General features: G+C 33.7%; 1 protein-coding gene across 1 annotated transcript in view; it reads right to left on the minus strand.

The window, feature by feature from the left end:
- Positions 1-277: 277 nt before the first annotated feature.
- The window catches only part of CDC73 (cell division cycle 73), an 83,931-nt gene continuing 57,901 nt past the window's right edge, over positions 278-26,307 (minus strand). Inside the window, exons 11-17 of the mRNA XM_039883339.1 lie at positions 25,870-25,927; positions 19,180-19,215; positions 18,541-18,628; positions 10,461-10,622; positions 7,802-7,902; positions 3,005-3,146; positions 278-2,072 (exon numbers count right to left, since the gene is read on the minus strand). Coding sequence (XP_039739273.1) covers positions 2,036-2,072; positions 3,005-3,146; positions 7,802-7,902; positions 10,461-10,622; positions 18,541-18,628; positions 19,180-19,215; positions 25,870-25,927 — 624 coding nt within the window. The 3' untranslated portion in view covers positions 278-2,035. The remainder of the gene's footprint in view (positions 2,073-3,004; positions 3,147-7,801; positions 7,903-10,460; positions 10,623-18,540; positions 18,629-19,179; positions 19,216-25,869; positions 25,928-26,307) is intronic.

Below are 26,307 nucleotides of genomic sequence, written 5' to 3' on the forward strand. Positions count from 1 at the left end.
TTTTTTTTTTTTTTTAGAATTAACAGCTTTAAAATTAATTACACAGACCTAAATAAGGGACTGAACTGCCAAAAAATAAAACAAGTGCATAGTAAGGGTCCGATTTTAAAAGACATGGCATAGCATATTTGTTCTTTTCCTAATGTTCCTTACAGTATTGTATTTCCAGAAGCCTTTGAATATATATAAGGCAAATTCAAGATAGAAAAATAAACCCTGTTTAAAGATGTTCCCAATTTTAACCACACTCTGTATCAAGTAAATTTCATACATGACATAAGTATAAATACTAAAAATCTTTATAGAAAGGTAGTTCATGTCCACTTGTAGTAGTCTTAACAAGTAATCTTACATTTAAAATATTACAGATTCTAGTTCTTGACTATTTCATCATGGAGAATGTTTATACAATACATTATTTTGAAAACAGATTTATATGCTGAGATATTCTAATGTGAACAAATTTGAGTTTCCTTTTATTTTCAAAAAGAGGGGATGCAGAGAAGAAAGAGGGGGGAGCAAGATCTCTTCAAACCTTATAAATACCCTAAAATCTATTTTAAATGCTGACTGGCTTTCTTCTCAAAAACCTAGCAAATTCCATATGGAGTTTTCATGGTTACTTAAAAAATAAATAATAAGTGCTTCTCATTTTTATGATAGCATTAAATTTCAAAATGAGGCCAGGTAATGTCAACATAAGGAGCTAAATGTTTACATAAATCTGTCTATACAGACAGATATAGCTAAGAGAGACACTGGGAGGGAAGGCAGGGTAAAAATGATACAAAATGATCAGCAACAATTCTAATGGCAGAAATTCTTTAGGGGAGTAAAGGTTCCAAGTTGCTTTTAAGCAGTAAAAGGTGAAATTCAGACTCACGGAAAATGCTCTTTCATGGTATCTTGGATGCAACACTCTGTCTAAAGTAGAGACGTAGTAAAATATTTTACTAAGTTAAAATATAGGTTTTATATTTCATACAATATTGAATATGCACATAAAAATACCAGTGTTTTTATCTTGTTTCTGTTCAGACAATTAAGCAAATGTGTTCTTTGGTGCCTGGGAGAATTTATCAATATTTAGGGATAATGGAAGATAAGGACTCCAAGATCAACTTGCCTAGAAAGAGAAGACTCTAAACCCCACACCCAGTAAGTTAAGAATGAGAGGTGGACTTATGAGGAAAGATAAAGTCGTCAAAGTTTTACTACGGTAGGATTAATACATTTCCTTCCACCAAGTCATACTCTAGCTCCCAAAATAAAAAGTACTATAGCTATTAGGTTTTTAATCTGTTTTTGTGATTTTTCAAGTGGAAATATATCACAGATAGAAATATATCATTCTAAGTTTTAAAATCACCAAAGTCAGTGAGAAGAATGTACATTCATTAAATGTATTCAATATAAGTAAAGAAGTCTTGAAAAGGCTGAACAGTTCAACCAAAGATGAAGAATTGTTCTTGATTTTTCATTATTCCTTTTTAAATAAAAAGTGTTGATATAGTATACATACAGGTTGACATTTTGATTCATTCAAAATAGTCACATCCCTTTGCTTGGTTTTGTAAGTTCCAGAAACTAAAAATTTAATATCATTCATAACATAGTATTTTCAATAAAAGGAATAGTAGAGCAATGAAAAATCAGAAGCAAGATGGCTTAGGCAGCCTTATAACCTCTAAATATACACACATGTATAACCTGTTTTTATTTTCTAAAGAAACAAATTTTAAGTAATGCTAGTTTAACCAATGGAGAAAAAACTTCTATCAAAATATACAATTTCCATTACAGACTAAAAGGCTAATATTAAAAAAATAGGTATAAGCCAAAAAGTTTGCTTATATGAATGACAGGCATCATCCCTTTGAAGCATAAAGCATCAAATGAGGTCTTTGATCGATCTGTGACCTTCTTCGTTTGTAAGTTTTTGATAAATTCATAAAGCTTGACTCTCAGTCTTTAGATCAAGGTATATCCATGCTTCTTAATCCAGATTTCCAGAAGAAGGGGAAACCCAAGTAATTCAGAATCTCAAGTGGGATTTATGCTTTACCATGTACCTGAAAAATAATATTATAATAGGTTATAAGTTATAGGAATTTTAGAATTTTTAGACTATTACAGGTAAAATAAGTTGACTTTTTTAATTAACTTAAAATCAGTAGTGAAACAGGATTTTTTGTTTTCTAAAAAACTGAAAAGCTGCTACTGTAACCCTTGGGAATATAAGGACTGCTAAAGTAAGCTAGAAGGAACATTCCTGTAATAAAAATCTATAGTCTAAGAGTTTCTGGCCATAATAATAAATGTTTCTCTTTATATATTATGTTATCATCACTGGATTTCCTCAGTCACCTCTAACTTCGAGAAAACCCATAATATTTAGTGAGGAACTTAGACCAAGAAAGTTACGACTCAAACTTTCTCCAAGAAAGGGCGCCTCGAAGAGAGTAACAGATTCGAAGGGATTAACTGTGATCACGTGCTGTTCTTAAATCTTCCAATTACAAAACTGATGTTGTAAAGGACCTTAAGAACTCTATACTAGTAATTAAAACAAATTGAAAAATTAACTGCCTCTCATGAACTACCCACAACTCAAATCCAGAGTGGGAGACCTTTTTGTACTGACAAAAACCACCGGGCTCACTTAATCCAAGCTACTTGGGTAGAGAGAACACAAGGTTCAGAAAGGTCATGTAGTCCATCACAGCCAGATCACAGATTCAAGACTAAAATCCAGGTCTTCTGATTCAGAGTTTAGTGTGCTGTTTCTACCAAGCAAGAAGCCCTTTCTCCATCCGTATCTCAAGTCAATATAACAAAGATGTTTGTTAAATTATCTACTGTAGATCAGCATCAAATTCAACATTGTTCAAAAAAGAGAACTGGGGGATATGGTTTATAACTTTAAGGAACTTAAAATCTAACAAGTAGATAGGAAAATTACTACAATAAAGCAGAAGTAAGTGTATTTGAGGATCAGAATTACCTATCCAACGTCTCCCAGAACCGTAAGAACACTGGTCTATCCAAATGACGTTTGTGATAGCTGAGTTCTAATACTGTTACATCCCATTTCTGAACGTTTGGATCTAGACGGACTTCATCATATTTAAGATGGAAGGCTTTAACTATATGGGAGGGGAAATAATATTTTTTATTCAAACGGCAATAAAAAAATTAAAACATTTTATAAAAAAATAAAAATACCCAACACAGACATTAGCTATTAAAAACTGTTTTTCTTCTTCCACCAACCAAAACTATATTATAACTAAAGTAATATTTGAAATAGATGCTAAGAACTGTGGCATCCTCAGAAACATTCAACTCAACAAATATTTACTGAGGATTTGTACACACCAGCCACTGGGGACTGAAATGAGGAATGAGGTTAAGATAAAATGCACATATTCCTGTGAAAAATAAGAAAAGGGCTATTCAAACACAGTATGATCAAGGTAGCAGGGTATCATGGAAAAAAAAGGGCACCTTACTCAGACCATGGAATTCAGAAAAGGCTTTGCATAGGCAGTGATGTCTAACCTAAAACCTAAAAGTAGAGTAAGAATTAAACTGACACAGAACAAAATTGGCCCAGTTACCGAGAAGAGCATACTCAAAGAGAAAATGGCTTAGTCTAGAAACTAAAGAAACTGAATGAAACTATGCCATACAAAGTCGTGTAGAGAATGGGTAAGAGGTTAAGACTAGAGTTATGGAACATTGTTGGCTTCAGGTCACATTAAGGAGTTTGGACTTTTATCTGAGAGACGGGAAAATCACTGCAAAGTGTTTAGTAGAGATAAACAATATACTTTAGCAATCTAAAGTATACTTTAGGAGGAGAAAGAGATTTAATCAGTTGGGGGAAAATATATGTACAGCAAGAAAAAACATTCAAGAAAAAATAAGGGAGAACTTTGTAAGAAATGATGAAAAGGGAAAAAGAAAAAGAAAAAACTGGAAGGCCTCTCAAGAAGTTACCCAGACATAGATAATTAAATGATGTAAAAAGTGAGTCTAGCGAAGATCTGGGAGAAAGGATTTTAAGCAGAGAGAACAGCTCATACAAAGGCCCTGAGATGCAGCAAGCTTGGAATGCCCTACAAACAAGTATAACTTCTTTTGTAGGCAATGTCCTACATGTAGAACCTTTACAGCTAAGGTTATAAATCTGATTTTTATTCCAAATGTGACTGTAAGCCACTGGAAATTTTAGAGCAAGACTACAAGATAACTCTGGGTGCTGATCAAATAAAAGATTCTAGGGCAAAACTTCTCAACTCCTGTGTGCTGCAAAAGGTTAACGACAAGTGGGCGACAAAACGCTAACTTTTAACCTTTTTCTCTCCCTGACCATTCCGCTGCATCATCCTAGCTAGCTCATCACTGTGTTTGCAATCAGTTTGTCTTCAGTGAGACTTTCGTTTGACACGTGCACATGTAAGATGTTTAGCTTTCTTTCAACTTTTTTTCTAACATAATATATGACTGCTCTTCTCACCATTATCTAGTATCAGGGGTTTTTAAAGAAAAACATTATTAACTTTGTTAATTTCTGACAGCTACTTTATGGATTGGTTGTTCCATATTGCTTGCTGGCTTATTGGCTTCTGATTTTAAAAACTAATAAAGGTCTAATTCTTGATAGAAATCAAAATGATTATTTCTGCCTATCAAAAAAAAATGCACATTATTTCTAAATTATTTGCCTTTATAAACAAAGGTCCGCCACACTGGACAGACACATTACTCATTTTCAATTGAACTCAATTTAATGAATTTAAACCAAATCATTAAAGGGGTTTTATATTATGGCTTCAGAAACCTATTTTCAAAATACTTATTTATGCATAAAAAATATTGTCTGTATTTTCTGAATTTTTTTGTTTTAAAATTAAATAAATCAACATTTCAATACCTCCTATTCTGCTTACAAGTTTTGTTTTTCTAATTTCCACAATATGATTGCTTTAAATCATTCTTAAAAACATGTTATAATTTTTTAAATGATTTCACTAAAGCCACAAAAACATACAGTTCCCCTTAATAATTTCAGTAGATTTAGTTCATGTATTATTTTTTCCAACATAATAAACAACTTTTTAAATTAAAGTCAGAAAATCAGAGTCCAAAAAGTTAATTCACCAATGAAGAAAATATAAGGTTTCTCTCATCATACAAAGTATTTTCTTATTTAGCAATAGTGGCAAACAAACTTATACCAAGACATTATTGTGAAATATCTTTCTTATACGGAAAAAGATTTAGAAGTTTTAAGCCTCAGCAAAAAATGGAAGAAACAAAGTTCTTTTATAAGAAGCCAGTTATCTCATGGCACAATGAATACTAAAGCAAAATACTTTACACAGTTGAGAACTGTTCACTTCTGCAAACTGCATGAATCTTGTCAACAATTTTTTGTGGGAACAAAGGAGCAAATTAAAATGATGCTCTTGAATAATATTTAGTAGATATGATGATGACATGTCAAATGACAAAGGAACAACATAATACAGATTAAATAAAAATTTTTTCTCAAGGCTAACAAAAATTTTGAAGATATCGTCATTTAAAAATCTTGATCACAAATGTATGTAGTCACCTCAAGCATAAAAAAAAAATTTAAGCTATATAAAGTATTAAGCTCAAATGACCTTATTTGGCAAGTTTATACAATTAAATATTTAATATCTTCTCTAAAATTTTGTATTTTTTTTATTATGCAATATAAAGAAAATATAATATTTTACCAAGGCCCATATGGATGTTCCCAATACCCTCAGTTCTCCCCCACTCTCTACACAGATACTGCTTTCAATGTGTGTTATGGGGAAAGGGTGGGAAGCTAGAAGTGGCAAGAACAAAATCAGCAGGGAGACAAATTAAAAGCTAAGAGATAATATCAAGCCAGAGACATAACTTTTAGAATAAGAAGATGTAGGTGGTAGTTGAAAACAATCAATCTCCCTAAGAGAGCATTTATAATTAAAGGAGAAGAGAAACAGAAACATAAATATATAGGTGAAAGACAGGAAAAGTAGGCTACAGAGTCTGAGAAAGAATAACAAGTAACAGGAAAAGAACATTTTATAAACGAAGAAATGGGTCCAGAGAGTTCAATTCTGATAAAGAGGTCAAAAGTATCTGATGTTTGGGTAACTGCATTTGGTGGGAATAACTCTGGAAACCAAGAGAGCAAGACTACAGTGGATTGAGAACTGGATGGAAGAAAGGGAGTGGGGAGAGAGACGATTCTTTTAAAAGCTTAGCTGTAGAAGGAAAAAGAGAAGGAGCTAGAAAGAAAGGTGAGGTCAAGGTGAGGTTAAGAGGGAAGAGGCAAGAATATTTACATTTTAAATGCTGACAGAAAGGAGTCAGTAAAGGAAGCTGAAGAAAAAGAATAATCCACGGAAGAAAATCATGACTAATAACTGTTTTTAAAAGGTCTCTAAGTTTTCAACTAAATTTCAGAAGACTAACAATCTGAAGAAAACAACAAAACATAGTTATATACTTAATGAAATTTAGACAGCATTTACATCTTGAAGGCATTCTAATCATTTTTTATTATAATACTATTCAACAAGGCAAGTAGATAAAACAAAAAGTTGTGTTCACTGACATTACTTTCATTAAAATTCCTATTCTCCATATATCTTTAACTTTCTATTTATCAACTCTGTAAATTACTCAAGTTTCATAAATAATATAAAGATATCATAATATTAGTAATATTAGAACTCGTTTTTTAAAATGAATGAAGGTAGGTGAATAAACAATTATATCTTTCAAGCGTGGGCAGTTTCTAGCCTGGAAGAACACTGGCACCACTAACAAAAATGGAGGTTACTAAAAACAGAGTGGATTTCACAGAAGCACAATCTACATTCACTGTAAGTAACTAAAGTGGTCATTTTCAATAAACATTTGTTTCATGAGAATGCTTTTTTAATAAAGTAGTTCTACTAATGTTACTAAGTTAACCACCGCCGCCCCGCCCCCCCCAAAAAAAACCCCAAGCTAAATCCATCTACTATTTATTGACCAATATATGGTCAAGAAAGAATATAAGGCACATGAAATCCACTCATTTACCGAATGCCTCCCTATGCACGTTCTTATGCGCTGGCGATACAAAAGTGAATGCAGCAGGTACGGACGGCCCTCCCATCACAGAGTGTGCCCTCCAGACGGGGGGCTTACAGTAGAGACATAAAAGTAAGACAATACCCCAGCAACAGTAAGTGCTATTATGAAAATAAAACAACTTGGACAGTAACGGGGAGGGGAGAATGGCTATTTCCAGGATGGTCAGAGTAGGATTCTCTAAACTAAAGGAAGAATACTTGAGCTGAGACCGGAATAAAGAACAGCCCCCAATCATGCTACAGCCACTCTACACAATGGGACTCGCTGGCAAAAGTGCTGTGAGCACTTTAAGTTACAGTTACACGTTACTGTACAGCAAAAGTCAGCCTATTTCAAAACTGGTCATCAACTTCAATAAAAATGTATGGACGTGCAACAATATTAATGATTTTAAAACAACATAAAAGGTAATGATTAATGTTGGGGGACAGGCAATTGATTTGCTTTTAGATGTAAGTACACAGAAAATATTAATATTTCACAGGTACTTAAAAATAACATTATATAATGTTACTTAATAGGAATCTTTTGATATACGCCTCATATATACAGAACCTAGACAGCTTTTTCTCTTAAATAAAGCAAGAGCATTTCCATATTGGATAAGCAGTAAAAATAAAGAGAACCTTACTTTTAGCAAATATGTCAACTGGTGATCCATCAGGCAAAAGCCATGGCCAACCTTTGAACTGCCAGGCGGGACCTTGCACAAAAACTGCTACAACTCGGTCCCTAAAAACAGAAAAGGGGAATAGGGGGAGAGTGGAAAGAGAACACACAAACATGAGCTTTGGTTGATGTGAATCCTTCAGGAAAGGGTCCCATAATGAAGTAGTCTCTTGTCAATACTTCCATGAGCAAACAAAGCACATTACCGTAGCTCTTCATTATAATGTCACCATTAGGGTGCATTAATGATTGTTGTACTTCCCATATATGTTTTTTACACCCAAGTCTTTTAAACATAATTAAGTACACGTACAGTCCTTCTATGTGATCTTTTTAACCTTTTATCTTTGCCCTTCTATTAACAATAGTAAGGGCCCATTTTCCAATGCAAGAGGGAACAGGAGATCTATTAATCAAAAAAGTTGGTTTTAAAAGGAAGTCATTTAATATTCAAATATGTTTTAAATATTTTAATTTAAAACATTATAAATTATAGTAATTCACCAACCATTTTATGAAGTTCCAAGGCCTTATTTTTGAGTTCTGATTATTTGGAAAGTAATCTGAGTACAGAAACCAACTAGTTTTCAAGGTTTTCAATTGTTTTACAAAAGCTTCATTCACCCTACATTCTTTACATTTTTCTTAAAGTAATTTGTTTTCCAACCATTTAACTTCGTTTTCCTAAAAAAGAACGAATCTCTTTCTAGGCCTTCATAGTTCATTAGTTTACAATATATTTAACTAAATTGAAAAATTATAGTAAGTACAACTGCCATTAGCAGTTTAAGCCTACAACTAAAGAGGTGGGGACAAAATCATAATATCAACAATAACCGTTAACATTAGTAAGATTTACTGTAAGCATTTACGGTGTGCTAGTGCTGGTCTAAGCAGTTTACACACAACTTCTGTTAACACGTTTATTCTTCAAAACAATCCAATGAGGTGAGTTCTATCATAACCCTCATTTTACAGATGAGGAAATAGAAGTGCATGGACATACTACAGAACAGAGAGAGGGAGAAAGATGGGGAGGGAGAGGATGAGTGAGGAGAAGAGAGGGGTAAGAGAGGGAAATAAATGATTAATCTTGTGCATTGGTTGTGCTACTGTCCCTGTGTGAGGACTGATAAATCTTAAGACTAGCACTCAGTATTATTATGGAAAGAGTTTGACCTTATAACTCCCTGAAAAGGTCCTGCAAATGCCCAGAGGTCCACAAGTAACAAGGGCGATAGATGAAGACTCTATACATCCAACAAAACATTAAAACAGAGTCACCTTCTATTCATTAAAAAAAGAAACACACACACACACACACACACACACACACACACACACACACAGCAGCTTGTAAATCAGTTACTATGAAAAACCACAGCTTAAAATTCTCGACCTGCTCAAAATCTCTAAGGCTAAAATTAAATCTTAAAAAAATTTCTTCCTTTCAAGGGGTATATGCCCCATATTGCCAAAACTGTCCTTGGGAATGGAACATACTATTAAATGGCCTCTTAATTTTATGCTGTAACTTGTACCACACAATAGCTGAATGCTCAAGGTGCCTGCCAACTAAAGGTAATCTGCTCGACAGACATCACCTGGATCCTACCAGGTCTCACTGGGTTAGCAGGGGAGCAGAGGAACATATATACGACTCCCAGTGAATTCCTAAGAGAACAATTAACAAGGAAGAAAAGAAGAAAGGTAGGGAAAATATTATCCCTAGGTAATGATACCAATGGCTAGGGATCTAGCAAATATACACACTGCCTAGCACCTGTACGCACTGCCTGCATTATCATTTTCTACAAGTAACTCAAACATATAATACAAATGGTGTTAACATTCCTACTTCCTACAAATTTTAAACTTGACATATGAAATTTTCATCTTATTTATTTCATATATTACCCCATGTATCTTGGTTAGGTACCAGGGAAGAATTATAATACAAGAACTCTTTATTCTATAGTAAATTTTTAACATACTCATATTGTTCAATGGCTTGACTCTCTAATTTCTAAAGACTAACAAGTACTTCAAAGGGAAATTTCATCTCATGGCATCGATGTGTTACATTCTCTATATCAGATGCACTCAGACTTTGTGCTTTTACTCCAGCTTAGATTAACAAAATAATTTAAGGTAATTCATATATTTGAATTTATAAGCACTTTAAAGTATCTCAATATTTTATTAAAGGACATTATAATAAATAATAAATTATAATAAATAAAATAAAAATAACAATTCTTTCATTTATCGTTTCTTACCAGAAAATTTGGATTCTTCAAATCAAAAATCTTAAAATACAGGCCTTCAAAAATTAGTCTATTTGAAAGTTTAGTTCTAAAAGCTGATCCAGAACAAATGGACAAATGGAAGGACTTTTTATTAAATTTTCAAGAAGTCAGTGTTTCTTCTTAGGGTAATTAAAATAAAAATTAGCTATCCAAAATATAAATTTATTTTTGAATTACCAGACCATATTACTGATGAGCAAATTAGACATTAACATAGATTTCAAAGATAGGTTCTACTTATAGTTCATGATAAAATGAGATATGTGTTCATTATACCAAAATTTACTGTGTAAAAAATATAGATTATCTTACCAGTCTTGAGGCATAAGTTTAAGGGGCTGGTCAACTACTCTATAAGGAACTGTAACACTAATTGCAGTGCCCCCTGGTTGCATCTGGTCTTTTCTTCTCTGTATTAGAGTTTCATTTTCTCGTTGGCAGCCCTGTTTCTTCTTTTCATCTGATGGAACAAATCTTTGGAAAAACACATAAAAATACATCAAACAATCCAATGTGGTACAAATAGGAAAATTCGATTTTGAAATTATTTTCTTCAATATTAAGAGTTTTAAACCAAAAATGTTTGTTTTTAAAATAAACCTGCTTTGCATGTACAGATAGATCATAATGCTTAAAGAATACAAGTCTTCCTTTGCATGCCAAAGAGAACACAAGCTCACTTAGGCCCTAAGTCAGTATGTAAATGTGTCTCCCTCATACAGACACAGTTTATGTTCACTCATCTAGCACTTAGCATTCTCTAAGGTTACATAAAAGACCACACTAATCCCTGACTTCTCAAATGAAGATAATGTGACTGCCAGGCTCCCTATCCACGAACTTCACAAAACACCTCTTTGCACGATTTATGCCTCAGTAAAATTAGAAAAATGCCATCAAATTTCAGGGTTGCTTTGCAAATTTTAAAAGAAATTAAATCAGCATACGCTGTCTGTTTTTAGTAAATACTACTAGTAATTTAGTCAACTGCTAAAACTATGTAGTTTACTTCTTTTCTGTACCATCAACGGATATTCTGAAAAATTATTAAGCAATTTACAGAGCTACATTCATTAGTGTTCACAAAGTATTTTAAACGTCTTATTTTTTATTTGTTTGTTTATTTTGAAATACACATAATCTTAATACACAGTCTATTAGCTATTTTATTAGCTATGGTCTGGCCTCTCCAATTAAATGGGGGGCAACGCAATCACTGTGTTAAGTATCATTCTGCTTCTGAAATTTAAGAATGCTAAAAGGGAAAGCGGATGCATGAGAGCTTGCACTTGGTAGAAATCTTTGAAATTTTTCAATACCACATTCTGGATTCATTAGACAACGATACTAATTTTGTAGTCATGAAAATTATTAGTACATGGTGATTGTGATAATAGTGAACTTCGCTTATGAGCTGATTGCTTTCACATCCATGTCAAATCTAACAGAAAAAGATGCCATGTCATTTAAAAATTTCTCACAGGTAACTATTTTTCTCCCTATATATTCGCTTATGAAAACTAATCTACAAGGAAATATGGGAATGAGGTCATTCCTCCAACAGAAAATATATGCTTTGCAAATATCACATTTATGCCCCATTGCTTCAGTCAGGGTATTTCTACATATAGGACACAGTGTTATTGACATAAAATTTACATAAAGTGATGTTCACAAATACATAAGTTTTCACAAATGTACACTCAGTGTAAGCACTACCTACTCCCATCAAGATATAAAACATCTGTATCAAAACAAGTTTCCTCATCTGCTTTTCAGTAAATCCCAATCTTCCCTCCCTCCACAAGGAACAGCTACTCTGCTTTCCATCATCCAAGATAGTTCCGCCTGTTTCAAGAATTCATACATGCGGAATCGTAAAGGACGTACGCTTTGGTGCCTGGCTTCTTTCATTCAATTTCATGTTTCCAATTGTCATCCTGCTGTGGGCATACTGGTAGTTCATTCTTCTTTATTGCTGGGTAGAATTCTATTGTATGATTATGCCACAATGTGTTTATACATTCTCCTGTGACAGACATTTGGGTAGTTCCAAAATTGGGGTTATTACAAATAAAGCTACTATAAATATTATTGTTTAAGTCTTTCTATGGACATATGCTTTCATTTCTTATATAAACACCTGTGCATGGAACTGTTGGATCATGGGTTTGTTTAACTATGTAAGAGACTGCCAGAACATTTTCCAACGTTAAGACAAAGTATAAAGAACATCTTAATGGCATCCCTGAGCTAGCTAGTAAGGAGTAGACTCTTGGGCCAAAGACTGAGTAAAGAAGGGAATCCAAAGAAGTTAAATAACACTTTTGACTTTTATCCATGGAAGGCACTGGCAAACTAATTCAACTTACGCTTTGTTTATCACTGTATTTCATGAGGCTACTAGAATAGGAAAAAAGCTTAAATTCTGCTCAACGTAGGGTATCTAATAGAAGCTCCTTTTTTCATAAAGCTAGAACTTGCAGGAGGACATTTAATGCAGTGGTAAACTAGAAATAAACACACTGCCCACACTTTTTCCTGCCCCTCACCCCTAGTCCTAACCAACACCAATGGGAATTGCAAGGAAGATCAAATCTCAGAATAATAAACTGGACCTCACCTGGATTGGAAGCAAAAATTAACAGCCCTGACCACAGTGACTGGTTCAGAATAAACGTATTATCCACAGCGGGCCAATAAAGATTAATCCTGAGATTTCTGCTGGAATTACGGGGAAACGGGCACGACTGTTGTACTGCAATTGCTAACCCAGAGTTGTTGACTGACAATCATCTCTGCCCCCGAAGGGGAACAATCTGCCCGAGAGACAAAGAGCAACTCCTGATTACTCCATTTTGGCAGTGAGTCCAGCTGTGCCTAAAAACAGAACTTTTCAGTTATGCTGAGCCAATAAATTATTTTTTGATAAAGCTATTTTGAGTTGATTTTTATCACTTACAACTAAAAGTATTCTAACGAATACAACCAGAATTATAAAACTGATATAGTACATGGATATGATTTGAAGAAATATTTTCATGTCCAATGACTCACTTAATATTGGCGATTTATTTATTCTACTTTATAGTCCATCAGTGTGAAGGAATATGGGTAACGTGATTAAAGTCATTACTGTCTAAACAAGTACAGTTCTACTGAAATAATTCTATTAATATTGTCAAAAAATAAAATGGAAATGAGACGACGTAGCTAGATAAGTTCCAGACTTTACGTTTGTTATTTTGAAAACAGAACAAGTTTATGGATATTTCCCAGGTTAAAAATATAATTTCCTTTTTCCTAAATTAAAAAAAAAGGAAAGTAAATGAATAAAATAATATCTGGATGTTAAAAAACCTCAAACGGAGAATTTAAAGTGGTATTAGACTGGGGATACTTCCAAGTGCTCAACAGACACAAATTCAAATCTCTTCTAGAGTACTTCCGCCTACATTCTACAAGTCATACAATTTTCACAGAAAAAATTCCAAGGAAATGAATAAAAGAAAACAATAAAAAAATATATATTAAATGAAGAGTGAAAAACACACAAGGAAGTGAGGTATCAGAAATGAAACAACAGTCAAAAGAAAAAAATAACTAAGGACTTCAATGATGCAATTATCAAGGAACCAGCTTATAAAAATTGCAAATTAGATAAGGAAAAAGAATTATAAAAAGAGACCGAAGGTTTGAAAAATTACTAAATAGAACCACTAAAACTGAAGAAAAATAAGATATCTGAATTTTAAGTCAATGGACTTAACATCAGATTAGGGCACAACCAAAGAAACAGACAACTATAAATTAATCTAAAGAAGTTAACAAGAATGCAGGTGACAGAGAAACAGATGGAAAGTGCAATCATTTAAGAGATACGGAAGATGGAACAAGAGGGTTGAAGTATATCTCATTTAAGTCTCGCAAGGAAAAGAGGGGGAAGAGGGGGAAGGAACACAGAGGTAAAATCTAAAGAGGTAAGAGACAGAACTGATTAAACAAACAAACAAACAAAAAACACCAATCCACAGATTTAATTCTAACGAACCCCAAAGAGGGATATTTAAGAAATCTACATCTAGGTATACCAGGTAAACAAACTTAAAATGATCTTTAAAACAACAGATACAGCAGATTTCCTTCACAGACCTGATAATCACACTATCAGCTGAACAAAGGAAGCTAGAAGATACCTTCGATGTATTTAGAAAAAAATAAACTCCTCTATGTTGCCCACAGTGGTGGAACCATTTTGCATTGCTGCTGGGAACATGAACTAGTCACCATACGGTGTAAGCTCCAGTAACTGTTCTACATACTTCTTTCCCAGGCCTTAAGCAGTTTCCTCACTTTCATGTGGTGAAAATAATTTGAGTAAAGCAAGAGGAACCCTCTACCTATCTTTGGAGCACCCTCTCTGTGCAACTTCTCCTCTTTGGAACGCTGCCCTATGAGGCTCCCATCATGGCCAGATTCGCAAGTGCCATCCAATCAGCTTATTTTCAATAAACTTACAGTCCCACTAAAACGTCTCTCAAAGTCATGTTTACAAATGTAAAATGTGGTTTTTTAATACTTCCACAATATAACCTTAATTTTGTTATTTAGGATGCAAAAGGTTAAGGTGGGTTTTATTTTGTTTTGTTTCATTTACTTACCAAAGGGCTAGAAAATTGAAGGATCCTCAATTTACATGAAACCAAATAGAACCTATGCCAACATGAGCTATGGGTTACAGCCAGTACTATAATTGTGCGGAGGAGGTTGCAATTATGCATTAACTACACAGCAAAGCCTCCAGCTGACTCAAACTGTAGGGGATATGTCAGTAGCAATGAGGTGTTAAACAATAAAGGGAATGTTTGAAACTTAGAAGAAAAATTAGGCATGACCTATCCTAAGAATGTGGTCTGCTGAACTGTTTGGCTTCTTGTAGTAAGGCTAAGGAGAAAGACACTAAAATTTATTTTGTGGTTTCTTTGCAGCATTTGCTATCTTCTATTATAAAATAATATTTAAATATTAGATTTGTAATACATTCAAAGGAGCACTACAAAAGTTCTGGAGACTAAAAAAATTCAAAGCCAGAGTTTCTTTCTTTAACATTTCAAAAATTTACCGTGACTTTTCTATAACCTTTCAGACAAATTTATAAGAACTATAGTTGTCAATTACTAAAAAATTATGAGAACTGGAACTATCAAATTCGCAAATCATAAAAATCAAAGAGCAAGAAAAAGCCGTTAAGATCACCTGATCCAAATAATGTAAGTGTAAAAAATACAATATCAAATATAATGATACTTCATGGGGACTAAAATCAAGTCACAGCTGCAGATATGACTACCATATATCAAAAAAAAAAGAATTTAAAATTAGAAATAAATGCATTAATGAATTCACAACTTGCACAATCACACATAAAAATAAATTCAGAATTTCAGGTACACAAGAGTCTACCATTCCCCAGTTTTCTCAGTGTGGTCCCCCCTCCTTTTCTTCTTTCTTCCTAGACATTTACTTAATACTCATTATTTGTCAAACACTGTTTTAAACAACAAAAATACAAATAACAGTAGAATAACAAGTCCATTTATTCTGAGCAATTCACAGTTTAGTTGTAAAGACTTGGGTGGCCAGAATGCAAGACAAGAAGCCATGGCATCACAAAACAAAAACAAAAAACTTGATGCATATCGTATTTCACAGATTGTAAATGATGAAAAGTACATAAATAACTCAAACAAAAACAAAACATTTTTAAAAAACTGTCAATGAAAACCACTTTTGCATGGGTCCAACGCAGTCTCAATTATTAAATCAACTGCAAGCAGTGGGCCAAAATGATTACATTCCTATTCACCCAACTGCAGATCAATTGAGGAACTGTAGATTACTAGAGGAAATTACCTGAGTAATCCACAACACTGTCGGAACACTAAATCTCGCTATAAAAGCCTAATAAAATATAAAAATATAAAACATACACATTCCTTCCTTTCCATACAGTTAATGGAAAAAAGTTCACTGGAAATTTCATTCAAAGGCACTAACTAAAAAATTACTTAACATATGAATATATATATGCCAGGTTACATTGATTTTTATACAGCTATTTAAGTCACAGCCACTGAAAATTCAGTTCTACATTTGGTAAAACCCAAAATCAGCAAGCATTACAACTTATTTTGCTTCTCATATTTAATTAGTCGTAAGTTATTTAGAAGCAGTATGCTTTCCTTTTTGTAGGTGAGGCTGCCTTTTTTCCTTCTTCAAGAATTATTAGTGTTACTTTACTAAGAAAGAAGGTAGAGCATTCGCTCACATTCTTCTTTTAGATATTATGCTGAGTGAATGTATTTTCCTATTTACTACTAAAAATATCTAACAAAAATTTTCAATGTCAGGCCATTCAAATTAGAAAATATTATTATTATTCTATCTAACAGCGAACATAAGGCCTTGAGTGTTGAGTTTTTGTTACTGAGCTATTCCATACTGTCGGGTTCAGAAAAAAAACCCTCCTTAATCTGAATGTTTTGGGAAACTCCAGTGTCCAAAGGTTAAAACAAACTGGTCATTGGGAGATCCTGCTCCGCAACTAAGTAGGAGGAGCAGCCTGCAGGGTTCCCTTGCAGCATGTTAAGAATAAGGATGGGTCGGGCGAGATGTAGTCTCTATTCCATTTTCAGATCTCTAATTCCAGAAAATAATGAATTTCAAGTATTTCTTTAGATTACATAAAAATTACTATTGTTATGTATGTTCTAATAAAACATAATTAGTGAGAAGAGAGCTAGGTGCAGTTTTTAATGATACATTATTGTTGAGGTCTAATTTGATTATGAACCCATCTTAAAGATGTGGTTCCAGTCTGTGACCTGTTAAAGGAAGTTACACTTTTCACCAAACTTTGAAAAATGGGCACTGAGATTGGGTTTAATACCAAATGCTGGAATGCATTTTATTTCTCACCAATTGCTATCAATGACTCCTAACACACTGTCACCATTGTCATGAGAGCTCCTAGAAGGCTGGGCATGTGGTATAGTCACCCACTTAGCACACTGCTTTCTAGTTATTGTTGTTTGCTGAATGAACAAACTCAGTATACACGGCACTCTCCCTGCATGAGAGTTATGACTAAATCCATCTGTAACTCTCATAGCTGAGGCAAAACAGTATGACTTACTAGATACAAACTTCTAATGTAGGGTGTATTCCAAACCAAAAAACCCATTTATAGCTAAAAAAAGGAAACATTTTTATTAAAGATTTTGCTTTTTCAATTCTCCTCGAGTATAACTCAAACAATTAAGAAGTATGAATTAAAAATTTGCCAGTGTCTTAACAGATTAATGTACATTTGGCAGACTGAATTCCTACTAATATAGATTAAACATGCCTAATAAACTTTATTAATTTATCATATTAACTAATAAAGATAAATGCTCTTGGAAAATATGTAAATTAAAACTTTAAGTCTAAGGCTGATTGAGTAGGGAAGAGATTTATTTTGTGCCCAATGCCATGATGCATGTTTATTAGTATAAACTGAGTTACAATTACAACTATGCTCATTTTAAACAGGAAAGGATGAAGGAGGTATTAAAAATTTAGGTACAAAATTCCAATATAAAATGAAAATGTATAAATGTCCAGTTATAAAATAAGTCACAGGAATGTGCTGATGTGTGCCATGGTGACTAGAATCGATAATCCTATATTGCATACTGGAAAGTGGCTAGGAGAGGGGATCTTTAAGTTCTCATCACAAGATAAAAGAACTGTAACCATGTATGGTGATGGTTGTTAACTGGTGTTATTGTGTAATCATTTTATAATACATATAATTATTAAATCATTACACTGCATACCTGACATTAATATAATGTTACATCAATTACGCCTCAATTAAAAAAAACTCAGAAAGTATCTGGAAATTTTAACATAAAGTATAGGTTTCACTTCCACTTCAACTTTTCCCAATGTCTAGGTTGAAAAACTATGGTTCCACCCTCTTCCCACTAGGGTACATCTAATCTAACACACAGAAGTTCCTGTCACTTCAAATGGAACTTAGAAGGTGGGAGAGGGAGAGAACCTACTCAAGATCTTCAGGGTAGAATCAAAACAAAACAATTCATTTTAAAAATTAATATGATTGTATCCTTTTCATTAAGACTTTAGCCTGAAGTTTCTATAATTTTCTCTAAAGAATCCAGGTATAAAAAAATATATTCTGTTTTGAAAATTATATTTCAGACTATCTATAAAGCGTATAGCACAATGAAATTTTGTTTTCTCAAAATAAGGGATAGACTCTTAACTATAAATTTTGAACATATCTCCATGTCCTACGAAAAGAATAGCTTAACAAATTACTTACTTCAGGTCTTGTAAAAGGTCTTTTGCATTAAGCATGCTTATTAAAGAAGTGGTAGCTGCAGGAATTATGATAATGGGTGTTCGAGATCCTGTAAAGACAAAATTTTAAAGGTAGCAAATATGTTATCATTATTAAAAGGAATTGTAGTTACTCTCCTAATTAAAAGTCAAAGGTTTATAAATTTCTAATTTTAACTCTTCCAAGCAAAAAAAAAGTATGTTAAGTCAGCAGTGATGTTCACTATTTTTAATAATAAGTATGACCTAAGCACTGACTACTTAGAATAGACAGCAAGCACAATTAACCATAACTGCACAAGCATAAGATCAGCCTCGGTTTTGTAATCTAGCTTAATCACAACTACTTCTCTCCCTGCCCTCTTTAATTCCCCTCACTCCCAACTTCCACCTCTGACCTATGGATGTTGTCGTTTCCCCTAAAGAACTGGATCTCTGAAAGCGAGGAGTCTCCCCGCCATGTTCCCGGCATGCACACAAGGCCTGACACACTCAGGGCTCTACCTGGGGTGCAAACCCAGGACCTTCTGCGTGTAAAGCAGATATGCTAACCACTACACTATGGAGCCATCTCCCACAATTACTTTTAAAAATAACTTTAGAATCATATGGATAACCTCACCTTTCTTCTGATTCGGGGGAGGTCTTGCTTGAGAAACTGTTGAGAGAATGAAAAAGAGAACTTCTGAGTGTTATGCAAATAACATTCTTATTTTTATACCTTTAAAAACGAATAAGGCCTAAAAATTATTTATATTTACATACGACTAGTAATAAAATTTTTAAATGTATTGCAATCTTCTTAGGTAATACTGAGTTATGTCTCCGCTTCACAAAAACATTAAAATGCCTTAGCATTTAAAACAATCTGTAGTCGAATTGGTCTTTATTTACCAGGGAACCTATTTATATTCGTTTGTAGTTGTTTTTTACTAAACAGGAAAACTGGATATACCAGATTGGTAGGTATTGAGTATCTATGTTCATGGAATTAAGGTCCCCCAAAAAAGGCAAATAAACAATTTCTTAATTAACTAATTGCCACTGTAATAAATGCAAAAAGAGTACTACGACAGCATATAATACTGATGGAGAAGCACTAGAAAGGGGAAATGTGCTTAACCATTTTGGAGGAAAAAAGTGTTACTGGGAGTTAAAACCTAAAATATTTATTACCTTTTTTTCTTCTTTTTAAAATTGTTTTTTATTAGTAGTAGTAGCAGAAGAAGAGAACATTAAAGGCAATGAGTCATGTGATGATCAGAATCTGGAATTGTCCATGTTAATAATTATAAATGTATGTTATAAAAAACATAAGTATTCATATATTTTCACTATTTATATACAGACTTTATATTGCACAGAAATACTTGTTGGCATAATGGTAATATCAACCTAGATCAAGATTAATGTATTTTAAAATAGGATAAAAAATGCTATATGTTCAATTTTCTGCATTTATTCATAAAATTAAAATTTACTGAGTACCCTTCTGTGTGCCATGGGCTGTGCTAGAATTTATTTTAGTAATAAAAATAAATAAAATTTAAGAGATTTAAAATTCTAATTAAACATCAGTTCTTCGAAACATACCACTTTTAAAAGGAAGCACACACATTTTTGGAATATGTCCCATTTTAACAGTAGTAAAACTGTATATTTTGACTAATACTTTATACTCCTGTATATAGCTAGTTCATTGTGTTAGGTATTATAGAGTTTGGCAGTATGATTCTTCCCGCCACATAAAGCAGAGAAAGATATACACAAATATAAGTTCGCACATACATATTAATACAGTGTTCTTATCTAATTGCTGTGTAAAAACACTGAAACATTCTTAAGTCATTTTTAGAAATATGACTTCTGGATACATCTGATTAACAAGATAGCATCATCTGGAATATAATACATTCTCAAATGTGTAGTATTTGTTGGAAGGATAAAGGAATGACAGGGTGGACAGATATATGGATAAACGGGCAAAAGGAGGTGCTAAGAGAATGACTAAGAAGAAATACAAAAAAGATGTCTTTGAAATCTCACCAAAGTGGTAAGAGAGCCCACAATACTCAGTACTTTTGGAAATGACTCACTAAAATCAGAGCTAAGAAGAATGAAAGTAAGCATAAAATTATAAAAATTCACATATTAAAAATATTAAATTTAGAGATTTAATAATAATAAATAAAAAACTACACAGGAACATTATAGCTTTGTGGTGAGTAAGACCAACACAGGGACACAGTGAGGCCCATGCTACCGATGAGCTGGATTGCGGGTTGTGGGGGGCAGAATAACAGGGCAGTCACCAGGAGCAAGAGTCTGTATTCAGATGACCTCAATGCGTATCCCTATTTTGGCACTTCCTAGGCAAATTGCCCTGGCCGCTTGAACTGACTGACTGCTCAACTGCAGCGGTCCTCCACCGTCCACACCGTAACAGAGATAATAGTTTCCACTTCTCGATACTGCCGTAAGAGTCTTAAAAACAACAATGCACCTTAAGTCCCTTAGCCAAGTCTTGACACCTATTCACCAGTTACTGAACCCTGTGGCTACAGTTGATGCTAACTGCTACTGCCCCTAGTACCACTACCACTGCTTCAGCAAATGCAGTGACTGACAATTTACAGGCTGAGAATAAGCATTATTGCTCCTGTGTTTGATTTCAAATATAATTATGTTTTTCACTTAAATATTTATTCAGAGCCTATGTACAAGATGCTCTGCTATAACTGAATAAAATGCAGTAACGATGAACTACTAGAAAAATGAGCAGACACTTGGATATTGTGACAGTGCTGTACTCTCAATTTCTGTATATATCTTATTGGGGGCCAGAAATAAACAGGTCATGGAATAATACTTTAAGATACAGTGATCTAAAGAAATCATGATGGTTTAGACTTGAGTTGTGGTACTGGAGATAAAGAGGAAATAGATAAATTTGGAATACAGAAAAAGTAAATTTGACAGAACTCACCGACATCAGATGAGAGCAATAAGCAAATGTGAAGAATGAAAAATAACTCCCAAGGTTTTGGCTTAAGAAACAGAGTTGATGGTGGTGCCTTTTATCAATAACAAAGAAGAAAGATGTGAAGTAAGACATAATAGGGAAAATATCAGAGAAAAAAGGGCTGACATAGAAACAGACACACAGATCAATGAAACAGAAGAGAAGGTCCAGAAATAAACCCATATCTACATGGTCATTTAATCTATGACAAAGGAGGCAAGAATATACAATGGTGTAAAGAGAGTCTATTCAATTAATTATGTTGGGGAAAATAGACAGATAGAAGCACAAAAATGAAACTAGACCACCTTCTTACATCACATTCAAGAATAAATTCAAAATAGATTAGAGACTTCAATGTTAGACCCAAAACACAGGCAGTAAACTCTCTGATAGTGCTCTTAGCAATATTTTTTCGGATTTATCTTCTCGGTCAGGGGAAACAAAAGAAAAAATAAACGAGTGGGACATTATTAAACTAAAAAGTTTTTGCACAGTAATGGAAACTTAAAACAGAAAGACAACCTACTGAATGGGAGAAGATATTTACCAATGATAATCCCTGGTAAGGAGTTAATATCCAAAATTTACTTAAAAATTCATACAACTCAACGGCCAAAAAACAATCCAATTAAAAATTGAGCAGAGGACCTATACAGGCATCTCTCCAAAGAGGACATAAAAATGGCCATTAGACATGAAAAGATGCTCAATGTCATTAATCATCAGAGAATGCAAATTAAAGCTACAATGAGATATCACTTCACACCTGCCAGAATGGCTATCATCAATAAATCAACACACAACAAGTGCTGGCGAAGATGTGGAGAAAAGGGAACCCTCTTGCACTATTGGTGGGATTGCAATTTAGTGCAGCCACTATGGAAAGCAGATTGGAGGTTCCTCAAAAAATTATAAATAGAACTACCTGACCCAGCCAATTCCACTTTTGGGTATTTATCTGAAGAAAAGCAAAACACTAATTCAAAAAGATATGCACTCCTATGTTTACTGCAGCACTATTTACAATAGCCAAGATATGGAAGCAAACTAAGTACCCATCAATAGACAACTGTTAAAAGAAGATGTGGTACATATATACAACGAAATATTATTCAGTCTTAAAAAATGAAATCTTATGATTTGCAACGACATGAATGGATTAGAAGGTATTATACTACATGAAATAATAGAGAAAGACAAATACTATATGATCTCACTTATATGTGGAATCTAAAGTACAAAACAAACAAACAAACAAAATGAAAACAGACTCATACATATATAGAGCAGCCTAGTGATTGCCAGATGGGAGGAAGGTTGGGAGTCTGGATGAAAAGGATGAAGTATGATTAAGAAGTACAAATTAGTAGTTACAAAACAATCACGGGGATGTCAAGTACAGCATAGAGAATAGAGTCAATAAAATGGTAATAATTACCTACAGTGCCGGGTGGGTGCTAAACTAATGGGGGAATCACTTCATAAATTATATAAACATCTAACCACTATGCTGTACACCTGAAATATAATATTTCATATATAATAATGAATGTCAACTCTAATTGAAAAATAAAAATCAAATAAAGAGATGTCTGAATTGGAGATACAATTCTGAAAATCATCAGTACACAGATTTAAAATTATAGGATGAGGTACTCCAACCTGCACCTAGGTTATAAAATGGATGACTGACTACCATGAGAAATCTAAAGTACACAGAGCTGCTAAATCTCAATCTCACATGAGCAATAAGCAGATAAACTATAGCTATCGGCCAGCTATGCATTTCAGAATATCTATGAAGAAGAAGTAAAGAATTAAAGCTGGAAAGTGAAGTATGCCTTCTGTGTGCATCAGAAAGAGGTGGGAAGAGCAGTGATATGCACCTGTAAAAGGAAACGACAATCAGGCCCAGGATGAAGGCTTATCAAAGGCTCGTGCTTTTGAATCCACTGGGGATCGTGCCTCTTGTTAGTTATATCCCCTAAAGGAGTGGTTAGAAATTGGGGATAACTGTATCCACTTTAAGATATTAAATTTACCCAGGAACTGGATAGCACGATTAGTGCTAAATAAATATCTGATGAAAGGATAAAGAAAAAAAAATTATCAAAAGTGGAAGTCCATCCTTGAGTTCCTTCACTGAAGGAAAAAGCATAGGTGGCTCAGTGCCCCATTTCCAAAGGGTTCGAACTCCACCTAACAAATAACTCTATAATTCTATAATTCTCATCTGTAACCATTACATTGCCAGGTGTTTTGTACACTCATATTTCTTTCATTTTGAAAAAGATAATACAGATGAAAATATCACATACTACACAATACTCCTTCAAAATTGAGCAGCACCCCAAAACAAATATATTTAACATTTCTGCTGCGAAACAAAAATTCACTGATCAAGACAAATAAAGATGACAAAGTGCTAACATCCAATCAAACCAAGGGTCTTAGTGAGACAAATGAGTGCTAAAAACATATAAAATAATCTTTGCTTGTACAATGATGGGTAGGAATTATGGACCTGTGGGAGTAGTGAGTAGAAGAAGGAAGAGCTAACGTCACATAATGGGCATCAGAAAATTTGGTTTTGAGACATTAGTTCAGATTAATCCCAGTTTAATCTCCAGTGCACCTTGGTAGAACTGAAGAAGAATGATAGACTATTAAGAACTGAAAAGACCCAGAGCTCCTTACTTTACATATGACCTTCCCCAAGACCACACATCTGGCAGAATCCAGCTCCCTGAGCTTCATCTGAACACAGGGCACATGAACAACTTGGTTTACTCAGGTGTCAGTGCCTCCCCCACCCCTTCTTTGTTTGCCAAATGAATTTGAGAAAATGCGAGATAGAGACAGTTTTACATCACACAACACATATAACTGGTTAGAATCCTCAGGTGGTGCTTTCCATCCTTTTATACTAAACATCTCACGGGATCTTCTTTAGACTGACAAACTAGAGCCTCCCATCTCTCCCTTCTAAAGAAAAACAAGCAATTCTGCATCTATCACTCATTTAACTGCCGCCACAACGCTCCTCCATTCTGTAGGCTGTGTTCTTTGGGCCCAACTCCGCCCACTCATCCCTACTTCCTTCACGATTTCCTTCCTCCCTGCAAAGAGCCCCTTTAGCTTCTCCTAGTTGCTGACACTGAGCACATGGACGACATTCAAATACTATTTACTGAACTTAATTGTTCTTCCTTATACTTTCATAAGGGCTTTGGAATGGTGCTGTCTACTTAAAAATAGTCCTACATTCTTGTCATCTGAAACCAATTATATCCAGTGTGCTCCAAATTCAAGATGGCTAATGAAGCACTCTCTTTCTCCGTTCTTCCTCAAAAACAGGAATGACAAGGACGTCAAACAAACCCGCTATCATTTCTAAAAAGGTAAACACTGTCATTTCGAGATCCAGGACACAGAACCATTCTAATATAAACCCCATATAATAGTAATACCATACTTTTAAAGTGCATCCAGGAATATTTAATATTTATAATCTACATATTTTTAGAATTAGCCTGTGTACAACATTATAAATAAAAAGATATCCAAATCTACACTACTGATAGTACTAAATTTAAGAGGAAGATCACCCAGTAAAATTCTTGCCTGTGCTTTTCCGGCCCTTTTCATTTTCTTCAGTCACTTTCAACAGCAATGATGACGTAAAAAAAGACAGGTGTTATAGCCTAGCACTGAAATTATGCTAAATATAAAATTAAAACAAACAGCAAAATCAAACCCAAGACACCTAAAATAAATTTAGTGTTGGTATGTATGTGCATTTATAAAGATCAGTCTTTTTAAGTACCAAGAGGGAAAAAAAATATTTTTAAAATAACTTCAATACTACCTTTGCTTTAACACATTTTTAAAAAATGATTACAGACCCTATATGCTAAATAACATGACATTTGAAACTTTAAGTATCAAAGCTGCACATCAGTCTATTAAAACTATGGTTCTATATTGCTACGAGGGGGCGATCACATCCACATGTACCTTCATGGAACTCAAACAAGGAATTGGTGAGAGGATGGTAATTATCAACAGCTTTTTAAAGCATTTTTCTAGAATCTTAAAATAGAAACATTTCTTAAACTCTTCAACTATACCTATTTTCAAGTAAATGGTCACATATTACTTTAGAAGTATTTTAAGTAAAATTTCAATTCTTTCAAAGTAGTACAAATATAAAAAAGAAAATCCACTATTGAATCACTTAGGAAAAAAACAAACAAACAAACAAAAACCAAAGTTTTATATTTTTACCTGGTCTGGGTACTGGCTGTGCTGCGGGAGTCTGAGTCTTGCGAGCTGACGCACCCTCCTTTAAAAGAATAAAAAATGATATGTGATATCAAAGTTCCTTTTATGTAATAATTAAACACCTTCATTACATTACTACAAAGAAATTCCACATCTATTTTTCTTTTAGTCACTCCACTGAGTATGCTATGATCCTAAGAGCTTTTAAAAAAAAACTTTATCTTTTATGCTATTCGTCATGAGGTAAAAATAGTAATCAAATAAAAATAAATTTAAATTGTTACCATACATACAGTAGTTATTGTAAGTGTGTAATATTATTCAAAGAGTTAATGATTTGCTTAATTGTTGACAATTTTAACAACTCAGAAATTCCACTTAAATCGAGTTTTTAAATCAAGTCAGTTTTTTCCCCCTTAAATGGTCTCAAAATGAATAAAT

Source organism: Pteropus medius, unplaced genomic scaffold, assembly GCF_902729225.1.
Source record: "Pteropus medius unplaced genomic scaffold, Ma_sr-lr_union100, whole genome shotgun sequence".
NCBI lineage: Eukaryota > Metazoa > Chordata > Mammalia > Chiroptera > Pteropodidae > Pteropus > Pteropus medius.